Source organism: Cyprinus carpio, chromosome B1 (genome assembly GCF_018340385.1).
Source record: "Cyprinus carpio isolate SPL01 chromosome B1, ASM1834038v1, whole genome shotgun sequence".
NCBI classification, from domain to species: Eukaryota; Metazoa; Chordata; class Actinopteri; order Cypriniformes; family Cyprinidae; genus Cyprinus; species Cyprinus carpio.
In genome coordinates this window covers 31726465-31744200 of record NC_056597.1, presented here as the reverse complement: position 1 = coordinate 31744200, position 17736 = coordinate 31726465, and the positions used below count along the sequence as shown (strand labels likewise).

The following is a 17736-nucleotide window of genomic DNA, read 5'->3' as shown; positions in this document are numbered from 1 at the left end:
TCAGGACGATGTGCACTTCTCGTACTGTAGGAGGCGCTGTGACCATCTTAGTCCAGTAAATCCACCGGTAAAAGCACTGAAGAAGAAAAAGACGGTTGGAGGAGCGCTTGTAGACTCGGTACGTGTTTTAACTATTTACGTGTTTGTTACCTTTAGTGCGTTAATGAGCTTAAATGAAGCTGGTTTAGGAAAATTAACATATAGGTTTTATTACAGTAACCATAGTTTAACTTGGGTATTTGTAATAAAACCACATTAATATACCATTGTTTTATTTACTGTAATTACAGTAAAACAATGGTAAATTTGTGCTTACTCTAAAGTAAAAGTGTCCAGCATATAAACATATAACTATTGTAGTATGCTGAACACTTTTGAAGGATGCCTAAAATAGATTAAATCTCAGTCCTATTTACAATAACTATAAGTGTATGTATAGTTTATTGAATGCAGCTAAATTGAAGTGTTAGATATATATATATAAGTGATATCCCTACTCAAAAATGAAACTAAACAAATAAGTCTAAACAAATACATAACTGACAATAATGTTTCTGAATATTCTCCAGAAGTTAATTTTCTATTTGCTGTTCAGTTTTTTGTAGTTATGCTCTGATTTTTATTTTTATTTTTTATCAGTTCATCATAAATGCATCTCTTAATAATCATGAAGTGTTTGTGTTCAGATGTTGAGCATGAAAGCGCAGGTGGATGTGGTCTGCTGTAAATCAGTAGGAACTGATCTGTCCATGCTGGATATTGAGGATTTCATCACAGAAATCTGTCAGCTGAAGAAAGAGGTGGCTTCACTGGAGACAAAGCTGAGAGAAAGAGGAGACAAACTGAACAGAGAGGTTTGAACAGATCTTCATTTCATCTTTAGCTGCTCATACGGACTGATTGTTATGTGACGTAACATCTTATTTTGAATCATACTATTGCTAGATATATGGACTGATTGTGTTTGTCAGGATGTGGAGCAGGTTTCAGTGCGGTGTGACTGATGGGACAGAAGCTCAGGATTCAGTCTGGAGCGTCAGAGATCAGAGATCCAGAGACACACAGGACTCAGAGCTCAGCCTCACTTTACTCTGTTATACTGACGCTCAGGATCATGAATCCACTGATCAAACCTCTGACTGTAACGCTGGAGAACAGAAGATGCTGCAGACGCCGCTGAAGATGTGCTCCGTCAAACTGGTGGACTGCAGGAACCTGATCGAGAGCAGAGGAGAAGAAACCACCGCAGAGAAAGAACAACAACACACTGATGAGGAAGAGCAGGAGGATATAGAGAATAATGAGGATGAAGATGATGATGAAGATTTCATTCCTCCAGGTTTGTTTCTTCCTTTTATGACCTTTTGTTATTTCTATGACACTTGAATGTCAGCAGAGACTCTGCAGGATCAGGTTTTTACTGGCTGTTTTTCTTTAATGATCTGATCAGGTTTGAGAGAAGATTTTCTGAGAAATCTGGGAACATGATGGCAAATTGTAATATATTTTTTTTTCTTTATGGGAAGTTGTTTTGTTTTTTTTTTTGTTTTTTTAGCTGTGTGAGATTTACTGTGTCTGTTAGTAAGGCTGCACAATTTGACCAAAAATCAATTTACAATTATTATTAATTATAAAATCATGAAAGAAATACATTGCGAATGCAATAACACTATTATACTGTAAAATTACAAATATGGTGAAATGGGTGGAGAATGTTGCATTTCCAAACTCACTTTATCAGTATGTCAGTACATATTTAACTTTTTGTGACTGGATAACTGCACTAAACCATGTTGTGATTGTTTTTTTTGTTTTTTTTTTATTAATTGTTCACCCCTAGACTTAAATAGATTATTACATAATTTCTGTATATATCCTGAGTGACAAACAAATCTCAAATATATTTTAAAACCCAAAATGTATGACCATTTTGTTCATTTCAGATGATGAAGCCTGTTCATCTTCTGACGGAGAAACAGACTTAACATCAAAAGAGCAGCTGAAGAGTTTCTCCTGCAGCACCTGTGGAAAAACACTGAGTTCAGAGAGTAATTTAGCGAGACACGAGAGAACACACACAGAACAGAAGGACTTCAGCTGTAGGAGATGCAACATCAGTTTTCCTAGCGCAGAAGAGAGGAGACTTCATTCAAAAGAGCACAGCGGGAAGAAGGAGTTTCACTGTGAACAGTGTGGAAAGGTTTTTTTCATTCATTCTGTTCTAAAAAGTCACTTGAAGACTCACGGTGAAAAGTCTTTCCACTGCAGTGAATGTGACAAGTATTTCAGCACCAAAGGAAATCTTGATGCTCATAAGAGAATCCACACGGGAGAAAGACCATACAAGTGTCCTCACTGTGAGAAGAGCTTCAGTTATGGATCTCATCTGAAGACACATGTGCGTTTGCACACCAATGAGAGACCGTATCAGTGCAGTGAATGTGGGAAAACTTTTACAGACACAAGCTGTCTAAAGTCACACCAGAAAATCCACTCTGATGAGAAACCGTTTCAGTGCAAACACTGTGACAAACGATTCCGTCAAAGATCTAATCTGAACTATCATGAAAGGATTCACACTGGAGAGAAACCATATCTGTGCTCCGACTGCGGGAAGAGCTTTTCTGATCCACGTTCTTTTGTATTTCATAAGCGAGTCCACACTGGAGAAAAACCGTATCACTGCAGCGTCTGTGGGAAGAGTTTCAGTAAACATAATATATTTCAAAACCACAAGAGGACTCATACTGGAGAAAGACCATTCAAATGCTCACAGTGTGACAAGACGTTTGCTCGATCAGACGTCCTTAAGGTCCATCAGCGAGTTCATACAGGAGAGAAACCTTACTCCTGCTCCATCTGCGGCGAGAGATTCGCTTATTTAGGTAGTTTTCAGACCCACCAGAACAAACACACTAAAGAACAAACTGCTCCAGAATCATCAGAGTGACTTTCATCAATCAATCTGGGAAAAAAACTGATAATGTTCATTGAGCTCTTCCTGCCAGTAGGGGGCAGTGAACTTTTTTTTATTGCGGTGGATTGATCCAAGTGCTGTATATAAAGTCATGTTTGATAGAGTAGACCAATGATTTTTATATTAAACCAGACAGAACTATTAATAATCAACAAATTAAAATACATAAGTACCTGGATTGCACAAGGATGTTAATCATATTTTATGTGATGAAATGGCGTAAAGAGTGAAAGAGTCACTGGCAATTTCACTCTTTTTTTCATTGCTGGGAGGGATTTAAAAGAGCCATGATTTATTAATTATCCATTTCATCACTGTTCTTACATAGCATGTATGCTGCCATGTAAGGCAAGATATTTACTGGATAGAAATGAAAAATTGTTTTGTGGCAACTGCTTTAACTTCACTGTAATGTCAGATAGAATTAAAGTGTACGTGCATTTGGAGTTTTGACCTCATGTGAACACAAAAACGGTCACAGATTCAGTATTTTAATACTGACACATCTTGGCTAGAAATGACTGTAATTTACTTTAATTTGCATTAGAGAGCTAAAGTCCATTTTAAGGGAATTTTGTTTTCTCTGTCCTATTTGCAAAGTCTCCAGGCATCCAAAGATAATTGTGCATCTGAAATCACATACTGTCTGAGAAGGTAGTACACTTGAATTTAAACTAGCTTAGCGACTTATTAGTAAAACTATGCTGTATTATATTATAAGGATATGAATGAAATTTTGATGTACTACATCTGCCATGGTGGTACTGCCATGTGTGTAAGATACTTGAATAACAGGAGGAGGCTCTTGTAATCTGTAAATTTTTACTGAACATGATACAACACAACAGAACATACATCTTCTGTTAGCACCTAGAACAATCTGCATAACACACCTCTTCCCCTCGTGGGGAAAATTAGTAACTCCCCTCCCAGTCTTTAGCCCACTTGAAGGAACCTCACTATTGGCATATATTTAGCCAATACAGTACACCCCTTTCTCCCAGTCCACTAAGTCTGAAAATCTTCTAGAGGGACGATGCTCTCGGGGGACCTCCTATAAGGAGGGGACTCTGACATGCCTTCAGCCCCAACAAGAAATATGAGAAATCATTTGCCTTGTAAAGGGCCCACAAAGTCAATATGCAGCTGGGACCATATTTTTGTCATCCAATTCCTTAGCGGGAGATAGCTACACTGTCTTCTCTACCAGAGTCCGCAGGGGCCGAAGCCTAAGTTACAGCCACCCGTAATAGAGATGGAAAACCCTGATGAGGAGCTTGCTGGGGCTGAGGGCGTGTCCGAGTACCCTGCTTCTAGGAGGTACCCAGAGAGCATCGTCCCCCAAGATTTTAACTCTGCATCAAGTCCTTTCATGTGTATGATGCCTGGGTGCGCATCATGCAACATAACCAAAACCTCTCTCAGCGCTGAGCCAGGAACAACCACATGGCTTCCCCAAAGCACACAGTTCTCTTGCATGGAAAGTTCATGGGGGCGCAAGACGATTGGTAAGAACCGGCTATCTGGTACATCAGCCGGTCACCCCTTTAGTACCCAGTGTAGTACATGTGGCATGACAGGGTCCTTATGTGTAAGATAAGCAATCCTTTCGCCATGCATAGGTGCATCTGGCACCTTTCCAGTAGCAATACCTACAAAGGTTGTGGCATAACAGCGTCAGATTCTGGCAGAAGTAAGCGAATCAGGGCATCAGCATTGCCCATTTGTTTGCCAGGTCTGTAGTAGGGCTGGGCGATATATCTAACGATATGATCATGCGCATCTAGTCAGTAAATCTGGTTCCCTGATTAGCGCTAAATCCCCATCACCTGCTTTCAAATGGAGCGGCATTTAATAGACAGAGCCGTAGATCACTGACAACCTACGCAATATCGCGTTCTTTATCGCAGATGTATCGCCTTCGATAATGAACACGATATTGCGTAGCTTGTCAGTGATCTACGGCTCTGTCTATTAAATGCCGCTCCATTTGAAAGCAGGTGATGGCGATTTAGCGCTAATCAGGGAACCGGCTTTACTGACTAGATGCGTATGATTATATCGTTAGATATATCGCCCAGCCCTAGTCTGTAGCATAGCTCATAGTTGTAAGCTCCAATAATCAAACTCCAACTTAGCATTTGTGTTGAAAGGATGGCAGGCATTGGCTTGCAAGGGTCTAAGCAGGGGCTTGTGGTCTGTAAAAATCAATCACAAAGTGGCAGACTGCGAGATACTGGTGATACTTTCTGACAGCAAAAAATCCACAAATGCTTCCTTATCGGTCTGGGCATAATTCAGCTCAGTGGTGGTCATTGTTCTGGAGGCAAAGGAAATGGGCTTTTCCTGGCCATCATTTGGAAATGGAACAATAAAGCCCCAAGCCCATAGGGTGAGGCATCATAAACCACTGCCAGGGGTTTCTTTTCATCATAATCTGCCAGTACCTTATCCGTTTTGCAGCAACTGTTTTGGCTGAACACATGTCGTCTCATGCTTCGCTTCCCACTGGCAAGTAGCGGAATGGTCAAGAAGGCAGTGCATGGGTTCAGTGGCTTTGTTATGAAGACTACAGCTGTAAAAGTTAAGAAGCCCCAAGAACGCCTGGAGTTCTGTCTTGTTCCGTGGAAGCAGGGCCTTTTGTATAGCTTTCAATTTTTCACAGGGTGGTCTGATGCCATTCTTATCTACACAAAACCCCAAAAGCTCCACTTGGGTAGCTGCAAAAATGCTTATCTCTTTTTATTTAGTCACAACCCGGCTTCAGAAAAGCACTTCACTATAGCCCTAAGCCATGAGTTATGTTCCTCGATAGTTTTGCCTGAAATTAGAGTGTCATTCAGGTATGGCTGGCACACCTGGGATTCCTGCAAGCAAGGTGTCCGTACCTTTAAAATATTGAAACGATTGTTGACACTCCAAATTGCAATCGTGTTGAGCCTGGAAAAGTCTGTTGTGAGTGTTAATAGTCAGGAAGTGGCTGCTTTGTCATCCAATGGAAGCTGCTTCAAAATTCCTTGAGCCACCAATTTATCCAGCTCCTCATCAAGCTGTAGCCGTAAGGCGAAAAGAATTGTGTGGGCTTTGAAGAAACGTGGTGTAATTGTGGAGTCAATTGTGATTGTAAGTTGTGATTGGGGGCATCCAGCAAACCCCAACATCCTGAAATACCTCAGAATATTCAGCCAGTATTTCCTGGATGGACTGAAGCTGTACTCTGTTCTGTCCCAGCAGACTAGTGCCTTGGCCCCTGATGACAAACAAGGGTAGTGTGTTTTGCGTTCCTTTGTACATCACTTCCACAAATATATTCCTTTTCCCTTCCAAGTTTGCTTGTGACCATTTTTTTATTACTCTACGGTCTGCATGCATTTCAGGGGGTTGAATGGGTCACAATGAGTGATAAGTTTGCTCACTCTTCAAGGAGCATGCCGCTCCTGAATCCACTTCCGTTGTGTGTCCTTGTTCATTATCACAGTGGCCAAATATGGCTTTTTCCCCCCCCCCCCTTTTTTGATTTGGTAGTGTTGCTGTAAACAGAGCACTCATTCTGCTGGTCATGAGTAATAATGTTTGTATGCCGTTCCGCTATGATTCCGACTGCATCCTTGACACTGCTGTGTCTAGTCTTTAATCAAATAATTTCTAACTTGAAAATGAAAACGCTGAACAATCTCTGACGGTGCTGGGCTGTCATGGCATTTTAAAGCAGCTACATTGTTTGCAAAAGTCACAGTAGAGTGCTTCATTGGGGTGAGCACTGAACGTAATGTGGAATATGTTTTTGCACCACACACACTGAGCAGCACGAAACATTTCTTTGCGTCATCCTCAATTTCATTTGCATGGAAAAAACATTCCAGTCTTTCTGTATATATTCTTCAAAAGAATTACTTGAGCATTCATCAAATCTTTTTATTTTTTCGATCATAGTCATGTTCGCAGCTAGACAGCAGTGTATTTCATTCACTTTTACAGTTGTCATCTTCACACTGCTGTTTGAATTCACTTGTCACCAGTGTAAGATACTTGAATGACAGGAGGAGGCTGCTGTAATCTAAACTTTTACTGAACTCGGTGCAACGCAGAACAGGACTGAAGTGTGCATATGATGGACTTTTACAGCCCCATATGAGGCTACAGGAGAGGATTTGAGAACGGCAGTTAAGCGACTCTGGTAGATTATGTAATAATGACAACATGTTGAAACATCCCTTTTTAGCAATGGCAAAGTAATAACTTATTTGGATGCAGTATATGAATTAGGACTTTTTTGGCATTTTTCGTGTACTATATAGTAGAAGTACTTGATTTCGAATGAACATGAGTTCCCAAAAATGAATGTGAGGTCTCAAAAACTGTTTGCCTCACTTAAAGCAGAAAGAAAATCCGTAATGAACCATCCAGCTGTTAGCAGTTACTATAATTTGGGACTTTTTCCACCACAATTAGATAACTGCGCTATACCACAATGTCATTATTTTTTTATTATTATTAATTGTTCACCTGTAGACTTAGATATTAGAGAATTTCTGTATGTTTCCTGAGTGATACAAACAAATCTCAAAATATTTAAAAATTTATATATAAAAACAGATATAATTCATTTCAGATGACGAAGGCTGTTCATCTTCTGATGGGGAAACAGACTTAACATCAAAAGAGCAGCTGACGGTCAAAGGGTTTTCTTGTGTCACCTGTGGAAAAACACTGAGTTCAGAGAGTCATTTAGCGAGACACGAGAGAACACACACAGAACAAAAAGACTTCAGCTGTAGGAGATGCAAGATTAGCTTTCCTAGCGCAGAAGAGAGGAGACTTCATTCAAAAGAGCACAGCAGGAAGAAGGAGTTTCACTGTGAACAGTGCGGGGAGGTTTTTTTCATTCATTCTAGTCTAAAAGTTTACTTGAAGACTCACGGTGAAAAGTCTTTCCACTGCAGTGAATGTGACAAGTATTTCAGCACCAAACAATCTCTTCTAGTTCATAAGCGAATCCACACGGGAGAAAGACCATACAAGTGTCCTCACTGTGAGAAGGGCTTCAGCCACGGATCTCATCTGAAGAGACATGTGCGTGTTCACACCAATGAGAGACCGTATCAGTGCAGTGAATGTGGGAAAACCTTTATAGACTCAGGCTCTCTAAAATCACACCAAAATATACACTCTGATGAGAAACCGTATCAGTGCAAACACTGTGACAAACGATTCCGTCAGATTTCTCATCTGAATCGTCACGAGAGGATTCACACCGGAGAGAAACCATATCTGTGCTCCGACTGCGGGAAGAGCTTTTCTGATCCACGTTCTTTTGTATATCATAAGCAAGTCCACACTGGAGAAAAACCGTGTCACTGCAGCTTCTGTGGGAAGAATTTCAGTAAACATAGTACTTTACAAAACCACAAGAGGACTCATACTGGAGAAAGACCGTTCAAATGCTCACAGTGTGACAAGACGTTTGCTCGATCAGACGTCCTGAAGGTCCATCAGCGAGTTCATACAGGAGAGAAACCTTACTCCTGCTCCATCTGCGGCGAGAGATTCGCTTATTTAGGTAGTTTTCAGACCCACCAGAACAAACACGCTAAAGAACAAACTGCTCCAGAATCATCAGAGTGACTTTCATCAATCAATCTGGGAAAAAAACTGATAATGTTCATTGAGCTCTTACTGCCAGTAGGGGGCAGTGAACTTTTATAATGCGGTGGATTGATCCAAGTGCTGTATATAAAGTCATGTTTGAAAGAGTAGACCAATGAATTTCTATTAAATCAGAACGATTAAAAATCCCCCAAAAAATTACTACAATAATATGAGCATCTGGATTTCATAAGGCATGTTTGGTTTTATGTGATGTAATGGTGTAAAGAGTGAGAGACTCACTGGCAATTGCACTCTGTTTTATTGTTGTTGTATAGAGCATATACATTGCCGTGAAAAGGTTTTTGCCCCCTTCCTGGTTTAGTTTATTATTTATTTATTTATTTTTTTGCATATTTGTCACACTTAAAAGATTCAGATTATTTAAATGATGATTTCATTTATTAAGGGAAAAACTGTGCAAACCTACCTGGCCCTGCGTGAAAAACTAATTGCCCCCTCCTGTTAAATCATAAAAGAACTGTAATTAACCACATTATTTTAAAAAGCTAAAAGTTAAATTTCACTAGCCACATCCATACCTCATTACTGCTAGACCTGTTGAATGAAGAAATCACTTAAACAGAACCTGTCTGACAACGTGAAGCATGCTTAAAGAGCAACACATTAAGCTGCGATCTAAAGAAATTGAGGAGCAGATGAGAAACAAAATAGTGGACATGTATCAGTCTGGAAAGGTTTATAAAACTATTTCTAAGGCTTTAGGACCCCAGCGAACCACAGTCAGAGCCATTATCCACAAATGGAGAAGACTTTGAATAGGAGGTTAAAACTTTCCAGGAGTGGCTGGCCTACCAAAATTGCTACAAGTGTGTGACGACGTCTCATCCAGGAGGTCATAAAAGAACCAGAGCAACATCTAAAGAACTGCAGGCCTCACTTGCCTCAATTAAGGTCAGTGGTCATGATTCAATAATAAGAAAGAGACTTGGCAAGAACGGCATCCATGAGAGAGTTCAAAGGCAAAAGCCACTGCTGACCAAAAATAACACAAAGGCTCGTCTCACATTAAACATAAAATATCTTGATTATCCCCAAGACTTTTGGGCAAATATTCTGTGGACTAATGCGACAAAAGTTGAACATTTTGGAAGGTGTGTGTCCCATTACATCTGGCGTAAAACCAACACAGCATTTCATAAAAAGAACATCATACCCAACAGTCAGACATGGTGGAAGTAGTGTGGTGGTCTGGGGTCAGGACCTGGACAACTTGCCATAATTGATCAAACCATGAATTCTGCAATATATCAGAAAATCCTGAAGGAGAATGTCCGGCCATCAGTTTGTGACCTCAAGCTCAAGCACACTCGGGTTATGCAGCAGGACAATGATCCCAAACACACCAGCAAGTCCACCTCTGAATGGCTCAAGAAAACAAAATTAAGGTTTTGGAGTGGCCAAGTCAAAGTCTGGACTTGAGATGATGTAGCATGACCTTAAAGGGTTAGTTCACCCAAATATAAAAAAATCTGTCATTAATTACTCACCCTTGTGTTGTTCCAAACCCGTAAGATCTTCTGAACACAATTTAAGATATTTTTTATGAAATCTGAGGGCTCTCTGTCCCTCCCATAGACAACAAGGTAACTACCACATTCAAGGTCCAGAAAAGTACCAAGATTTTCGTCTCTACTGCTTCACTTGTTGACACGCGTTCACGACAGTATCATGTCCACAAGTGACGCAGTAGAGAAGAAAATGAGGAATAAAGTCCTTATTTTTGTGTTCTTTGTGCAAAAAAAGTATTCTCACATCTTCGTAACATTACAGTTGAACCACTGATGTCACACGGACTACTTTGTCGATCATCTTGTTACTTTTCTGCACCTTGAACGTGGTAGTTACCTTGCTGTCTATGGAGGGTCATAGAGCCCTCAGATTTCATCAAAAATATCTTAATTTGTGTTCCAAAGATGAACAAAGGTCTTATGGGTTTGGAACAACACAAGGGTGAGTAATTAATGACAGAATTTTCATTTTTGGGTGAACTAATCCTTTAAACAGTCCGTTCATGCTCGAAAACCCTACAATGCAGCTTAATTAAACAATTCTGCAAAGAACCAGTTATTAGATTTAGGGGGCAATTAGTTTTTCACATAGGGCCAGGCAAAATTGGACAGCTTTTTTCCCTTAATGAAATAATTATTAAAATCCTGCATTTTGTATTTACTTGGGTAATCTTTGTGTAATATTAAAATGAGTTTGATGAGCTGAATAATTCAAGTGTGAAAAATATTAAAAAAAAAAAAAACAGAAATAACTTTTTCACACTACTGTATGCTGCCATGTAAGGTAAGATATTTACTGGATGGAAATGAAAAATTGTTTTGTGGCAACTACTTTAATTTGCTGTAATGCCAGATAGAATTAAAGTGTACGTGTATTTGGAGTATTGATCTCATGTGAACAAAAACAGTCGCAGCTCTTTTTAGCAGTATTTTAATACTGCCACATCTTGGCTAGAAATGACTGTCATGTACTTTAATTGCATTAGAGAGCCAAAGTCCATTTTAAGGGAAGTTTGTTTACTCGTCCTATTTGCAAAGTCTTCAGGCATCCAAAGATAATTGTGCATCTGAAATCACATACTGCCTGAGAAGGTAGTACATTTGAATTTGGACAAGCTTAGTAACTGTTAGTAAAACTATGCTGTATTATATTATGAATAAGGATATTAATTAAATTTTGATGTACTACATCTGCCATGGTGGTACTGCCATGTGTGTAAGATATTTGAATAACAGGAGGAGGCTCTTGTAATCTTTACATTTTTACTGAACACGATACAACACAACAGAACATACATCTTCTGTTAGCACCTTGAACAGTCTGCATAACACACCTCTTCCCCTGTTGGGGGGGGGACTAGTAAATTCCCTCCCAGTCTTTAGCCCACTTGAAGGAATCTCACTATTGCCTAATATTTTGCCAATACACTACACCCCTTTCTCCCAGTCCACTAAGTCTGAAAATCTTCTTGAGGGACGATGCTCTCGGGGGACCTCCTATAAGGAGGGGACTCTGACATGCCTTCAGCCCCAGCAAGCTCCTCACCAGTGTTTTCCATCTCTGTTATGGGCGGCTGTAACTCAAATATTTCAGCCCCTGCTGGTAGAGAACACAGTCTAGTCATCTGGCTCAGGGTTTGATGGGCCAACTGAGAGTCCCATCAATGATGATCCGAGGAATCCACTTAGAATCCCTGGTGTAACTTCTCATGTACGACATGAGCAAGTCGGGTCTGCCACTCGCCCTTCGTGATGCGAGACGGGGCCTTGTTGGTTGTCTGTACCATGTGTTCATCTTGACCCAACCAGCTCAGCTGATAAGGTGCTGCAGTAACATGAGGAATACCATTTCCCTTGGCAAACTCTTAGAACTCTGTGGAAGTGAAAGTAGCACCATTGTCTGAAACTATGACTATTGGGCAACCCATGTGTTGCAAAAAGCAGTCTCAGTGTGTTATTAACTTTTGGTGATGACATGGAACTCATCAGAGACATTTCTAGCCACTTGCTGTGTGCATCAACAACTATGAGAAATATTTTGCCTTGGAAAAGGCCCGCAAAGTCAATATGCAGCTGGGACCATCTTGTACCACGAGAGCATCGTGCCCCAAGAAGATTTTAACTCCTTGCAAGTCCCTTCATGTGTGTACGATGCCAGGGTGTGCATCATGCAGTGTAGCCAGTACATCCCTCCAAGCCTTAAGTGTAAGGTTAACAATCCTTTCGGTATCCATAGGCGCATCTGGCACCATTTCCAGTAGCTATACTTACAAAGGTGGTGGCGTGACCGCATCAGATGCTGGCAGAGGTAGGATCCATAAATGCTTCTCAAACTCTTTTTGAGAATGTTGCAAAATACTGCATTTTATTACCATTTTGTTCATTTCAGATGTCAGTGGTGGTTAATTTTGTGATGGAGAAACGGCCTCGACATCAAAAGATCAGCTGAAGGCCAAGAGTTTGTTCTGCATCACCTGTGGGGAAACATTTGTCCCACAAAGAAATTTAGTGGGAATTAAGAGAAAACACAGAGCAGAAAGACTTTGCGAGAGATGTGACAGCAGCTTTCCTAACGCAGAAGAGAGAAGACTTCATGCAAAGTGAAGGAGGAGTTTATCTACCAATAGTGCAGGAAGAATAAAAAAGAATCTATTTAGTCTAAAAGCTCACAAATACAATGTAAAAAAATTGCAAGTGCAGCAAATATTTCAGAACCAAATGCAGAAGAAATTCAATTCAATTTAAGTTTATTTGTATAGCGCTTTTTATGATACAAATCATTGCAAAGCAACTTTACAGAAAATTAAGTTTCTACAATATTTAGTAGTAGCTTACCAGTGATGACTGTCAGTTTATGTGCATACGACAGAAATGTTAGAAAAAAATCAATTTAAGACGTAAACAAACAGACAATTAACACTATTAACAGCAATTGTGCAATCAAACTTATAGCAAAATGTGGTAGTTCTGTATGTTGTTTCAGGGTTAGCATCATCTGAGGTCCTCTGAGGGGTTGGCATCATCTCTTCCCAGGTGTTCTGGATCCAGACTGAAGCTTGTGTAAATCCTAGTTACAAAACAGAAACAAATAGACATAATTAGTGTAGCTGCTGTTACAGCCAAGTAAAATTAGTTAGTTTAACCCAACCTAAAGAATAATTATGTGCATTTGATCAGATATAACTGTAGTCCAAAATTATGAGATGCATTATTTGAATGCTTGTCTAAAGAGATGTGTTTTTAATCTAGATTTAAACTGAGAAAGTGTGTCTGAACCCCGAACATTATCAGGAAGGTTATTCCAGAGTTGGGGAGCCAAATGCGAAAAAGCTCTACCTCCTTTAATGGACTTTGCTATCCTAGGTACTACCAAAAGTCCAGAGTTTTGTGAACTTAGGGAGTGTGATGTATTGTAGTGTGGTAGAAGACTAGTTAGGTATGCAGGAGCTAAACCATTTAGGGTCTTATAGGTAAGTAATAATATTTTGTAACTGATACAGAACTTAATAGGTAGCCAGTGCAGAGACTGTAAAATTGGGGTGATATGATCATATTTTCTTGACCTGATAAGGACTCTAGCCGCTGCATTTTGGACTATCTGTAGCTTGTTTATTGAAGACGCGGGACAACCACCTAGAAGTGCATTACAATAGTCCAGTCTAGAGGTCATGAATGCATGAACTAGCTTTTCTACATCAGAAACAGGTAACATGTTTCGTAGCTTGGCAATGTTTCTAAGGTGTAAGAATGCTGTTTTTGTAACATGGGAAATATGATTTTCAAAAGACAAATTGCTGTCTAATATAACACCCAGATTTTTGACTGTAGAGGAAGTAACAGTTCATCCGTCTAGTTGCAAATTGTAATCTACGAGATTCTGTGTAAAGTTTTTTGGTCCAATAAGTAATATCTCTGTCTTATCTGAATTTAATAGGAGAAAATTATTGGTCATCCAATCTGTTACATTTTTAACACACTCTGTTAGCTTAGATAATTTAGAAGTTTCATCTAGTCTTGTTGAGATATATAGTTGAGTATCATCAGCATAGCATCAGCATAACAGTGGAAACTAATCCCATATTTTCTAATAATATTACCAAGGGGCAACATGTATATTGAAAATAGCAGAGGACCTAGAACAGATCCTTGTGGCACTCCATATTTTACTGGTTATAATTGAGATAACTCCCCATTTAAATAAACAAAGTGGTAGTGATCAGACAGGTAGGATCTAAACCATCTTAAAGCCTGCCCTTGAATACCCATATAGTTTTGTAATCGATCTATGAGTGTGTCGTGATCTATGGTATCGAACACAGCACTAAGATCAAGTAAAATTAGCAATGAGATGCAGCCTTGGTCTGACGCAAGAAGCAAGTCATCTGTAATTTTAACAAGTGCAGTTTCTGTGCTGTGGTTGGGCCTGAAACCCGACTGAAATTCTTCATAGAAATGTTTTTTTTTTTTTTTTTTTTTTTTTTTTGCGCAGGAAGGAGCACAATTGAGCAGACACAACTTTTTCTAAAATTTTAGACATAAATGGAAGATTTGAAAAGGGTCTGTAATTTGCCAGTTCACTAGGATCTAGTTGTGGTTTCTTAATAAGAGGCTTTATAACTGCCAGCTTGAATGGTTTTGGGATGTGAACTAAATATAACAATGAGTTAATAATACTGAGAAGTGGTTCTTCTGCTACAGGTAACAACTCTTTCAGTACATTTACATTTATGCATTTGGCAGACGCTTTTATCCAAAGCGACTAACAGTGCATTCAGGGTATACATTTTTTTTTCCATGCGTGTTCCCTGGGAATCGAACCCACAACCTTTTGCGCTGCTAACACAATGCTCTACCACAGGAACAAGTAATTCAGTAATGTATTGGGTACAGGATCTAACAGACATGTTGTTGGTTTAGATGCAGTGATAAGTTTATTTAGCTCTTCCTGTCCTATAGTTGTAAAGCACTGCAGTTTATCTTCGGGTGCGATGGATAAAACTGAAGTATTAGACGCTGTAGAATCTACATTTGTTATTGTATTTCTGATGTTATCTATTTTATCAGTGAATAAATTCATAAAGTCATTACTATTTAACTGTGAGGGAATATTTAGATCGGGTGGCGTCTGGTTATTTGTTAATCTAGCCACTGTGCTAAATAAAAACCTTGGATTGTTTTGGTTATTTTCTATGAGTTTGTGGATATGCTCGGCCCTGGCAGTTATTAGAGCCTGTCTATAGCTGGACATACTGTTTTTCCACGCAATTCTAAAAACTTCTAAATTCGTTTTTCTCCATTTGCGCTCAAGACTGCGAGTTTCTTTCTTGAGAGAATGGGTATTACTGTTGTACCATGGCACAGTTTTTCTCCAACCTTTTTCAATTTGATGGGGGCAACATCTTCTAATGTATTAGAGAAGAAAGTGCCCATGTTGCCAGTCATTTTGTCTAGTTCATGTGTATTTATGGGTACACAGAGCAGTTGAGATGAATCAGGCTGGTTATTTGCCAATCTGTCTTTGGTGGCTGGAACAATAGTTCTGCCCGGACGATAACGTGAAGCCATATAGTTAATATCATTAATACCCAGAATGCACGATACAAGGAAATAGTCAGTAACATCACTTTGAGGTACGATATCTGTATCAGTAAGATCGATTCCATGCGATATAATTAAATCTAGCGTATGATTAAAATGATGAGGGGGCCCGGGGACATTTTGCTTGACTCCAAAAGAGTTTATTAGGTCTCCGGGATGGGAGGCGGATGCACTAACAAGGAGGCTAAATGACTGCAGCCACTAGTGCGTCTCTTGAGATCAGGGGAATGAGGTTTACCTGCACAGCACCTACTCGCTGGCCTCCGTTACACTCACCCCCAAACCTCACTCCCATCCGGGTCACGGCACCAATGTAACCCCTCTCTCCCGGGTCATCACCGCCACACCTCATCCTCGCTCTGAGTGGGCCTCGAACCCGGGTCTCCGGGATGGGAGGCAGACGAACTAACAAGGAGGCTAAGTGACTGCAGCCACTAGTGTCAGTCACTAGTGCGTCTCTTGAGATCAGGGGAGTGAGGTTTACCTGCACAGCACCTACTCGCTGGCCTCCGTTACATATACACAGTAGCCAGAGCAAGAGATATGATAGATTTGCCTCTAGTTTGAGCTCCGTCACGTTATTCTCTATCTTCTATTTTTTTTATTGTTGAAATCTATTTTATACACCATCATTTTCGTTTCTATAACGTGTGAATATATCCTCTATCGTATTCTACAACAAAAACAATCAGAGCGCGCCTTGTTATCACTAGTTTTATTTTGATTTCCCGAGTCCGCTAGTAGCTTATAGCCCATTAGCATCACCAGCGTGGTTGTCGCTAAACCCGCGTGCATCGCTAATACTCTATACACACACTACACAATTGCTTTACTCACTGTTACTTGCTTTAATGGCGGATGTTTGTCTACCTTTGAGTGCAGGTGAGGACACGTTCGAGCTGCATTCGGTGCAGCTCGAGCTGAAGGCCGTGGAGAAGCAGATTCGGGTCCTGGAGCAGAGGCAGTCCCAGCTGAGAGAGCGGAGAGCCGCGCTGGAAACCTCCCGGGCTGACGCTCACAAGTCCAGGGTAAGTATACAGCGCGCTGCTAACAGTCCCACCACCTCCACCCCGTGTGTTTCTCTGCACAGGCCCGGTGCACCCAGGACGCGATCTGCCCAGATGTCCTTCACGCCGGCGCCGTGGGACACCACGGACCCTGGGTGCATCCGCAGCGGAGGACGCGAGCCAGGCCCCGGGCGATGACTTCTCCCCCTCCGGTCTTCGAGATCTCCACACGGAACCGCTTCTCTCCCCTCCGCGAGACGGAACGCGACGCTGTGATCGTCGGGGACTCCATCGTCCGACACGTCCGTGCTACCTTAGCCGAAGGTAAAGTGCACACTCAATGTTTCCCTGGTGCTAGTGTTCTCTATATTTCTGCTCAGATACCCGTGATCCTGAAGGCCGAAGAGAGCCCCGGAGCAGTCGTGCTTCATGCCGGGATTAACGACACCACGCAGCGGCAGACGGAGACGCTGAAGAGGGACTTCAGGAGCCTGATCGAGACGGTTCGCAGCACGACGCCCGCGGCCACGATCATCGTGTCAGGACCGCTGCCCACGTATCGACAAGGACACGAAAGGTTCAGTAGACTTTTTGCTTTAAATGAATGGTTATTGTCATGGTGTAAAGAACAGAAACTGCTCTTTGTTAATAATTGGAATCTTTTCTGGGAGCAACCTAGGCTTTTTCGCGCTGATGGCCTGCACCCCAGCGGAGTCGGAGCAGAACTGCTGTCGGACAACATCTCCAGGACTCTACGCTCCATTTGACTAGTAAGCCAATTCTCAAATAACTGCTATGATGGCTTTTGTTCTACCCACTTAAATAGAAGTACTTGCGCTGTCCAATCTATTAAGACTGTGTCTGTTCCCCGAATAGTGAGGTCAAAATATAAATTTAATGTAGGATCTAGAAAAAATCTTATCGTGATTAAACCAGAAAAACGTAAAATAAATGAACAAAAACAATTTTTAAAGTT

General features: G+C 40.7%; 2 protein-coding genes across 2 annotated transcripts in view; both read left to right on the top strand.

Annotated features, from left to right (window-relative positions):
- Positions 1-3423, top strand: part of LOC109087076 (zinc finger protein 184-like) — a 31152-nt gene extending 27729 nt beyond the window's left edge. Inside the window, exons 6-8 of the mRNA XM_042716032.1 lie at positions 687-854; positions 946-1339; positions 1944-3423. Of these exons, the coding sequence (XP_042571966.1) occupies positions 687-854; positions 946-1339; positions 1944-2950 (1569 nt within the window). The 3' untranslated portion in view covers positions 2951-3423. The remainder of the gene's footprint in view (positions 1-686; positions 855-945; positions 1340-1943) is intronic.
- Positions 3424-4232: 809 nt separating this feature from the next.
- Positions 4233-8602, top strand: LOC109097835 (zinc finger protein 525-like). Its single transcript, XM_042716031.1, has 3 exons — positions 4233-4297; positions 4600-4670; positions 7962-8602. Exons 1-3 carry the CDS (start codon positions 4233-4235, stop codon positions 8600-8602), a joined length of 777 nt encoding a protein of 258 aa, XP_042571965.1.
- The last annotated feature ends 9134 nt before the right edge of the window (positions 8603-17736 follow it).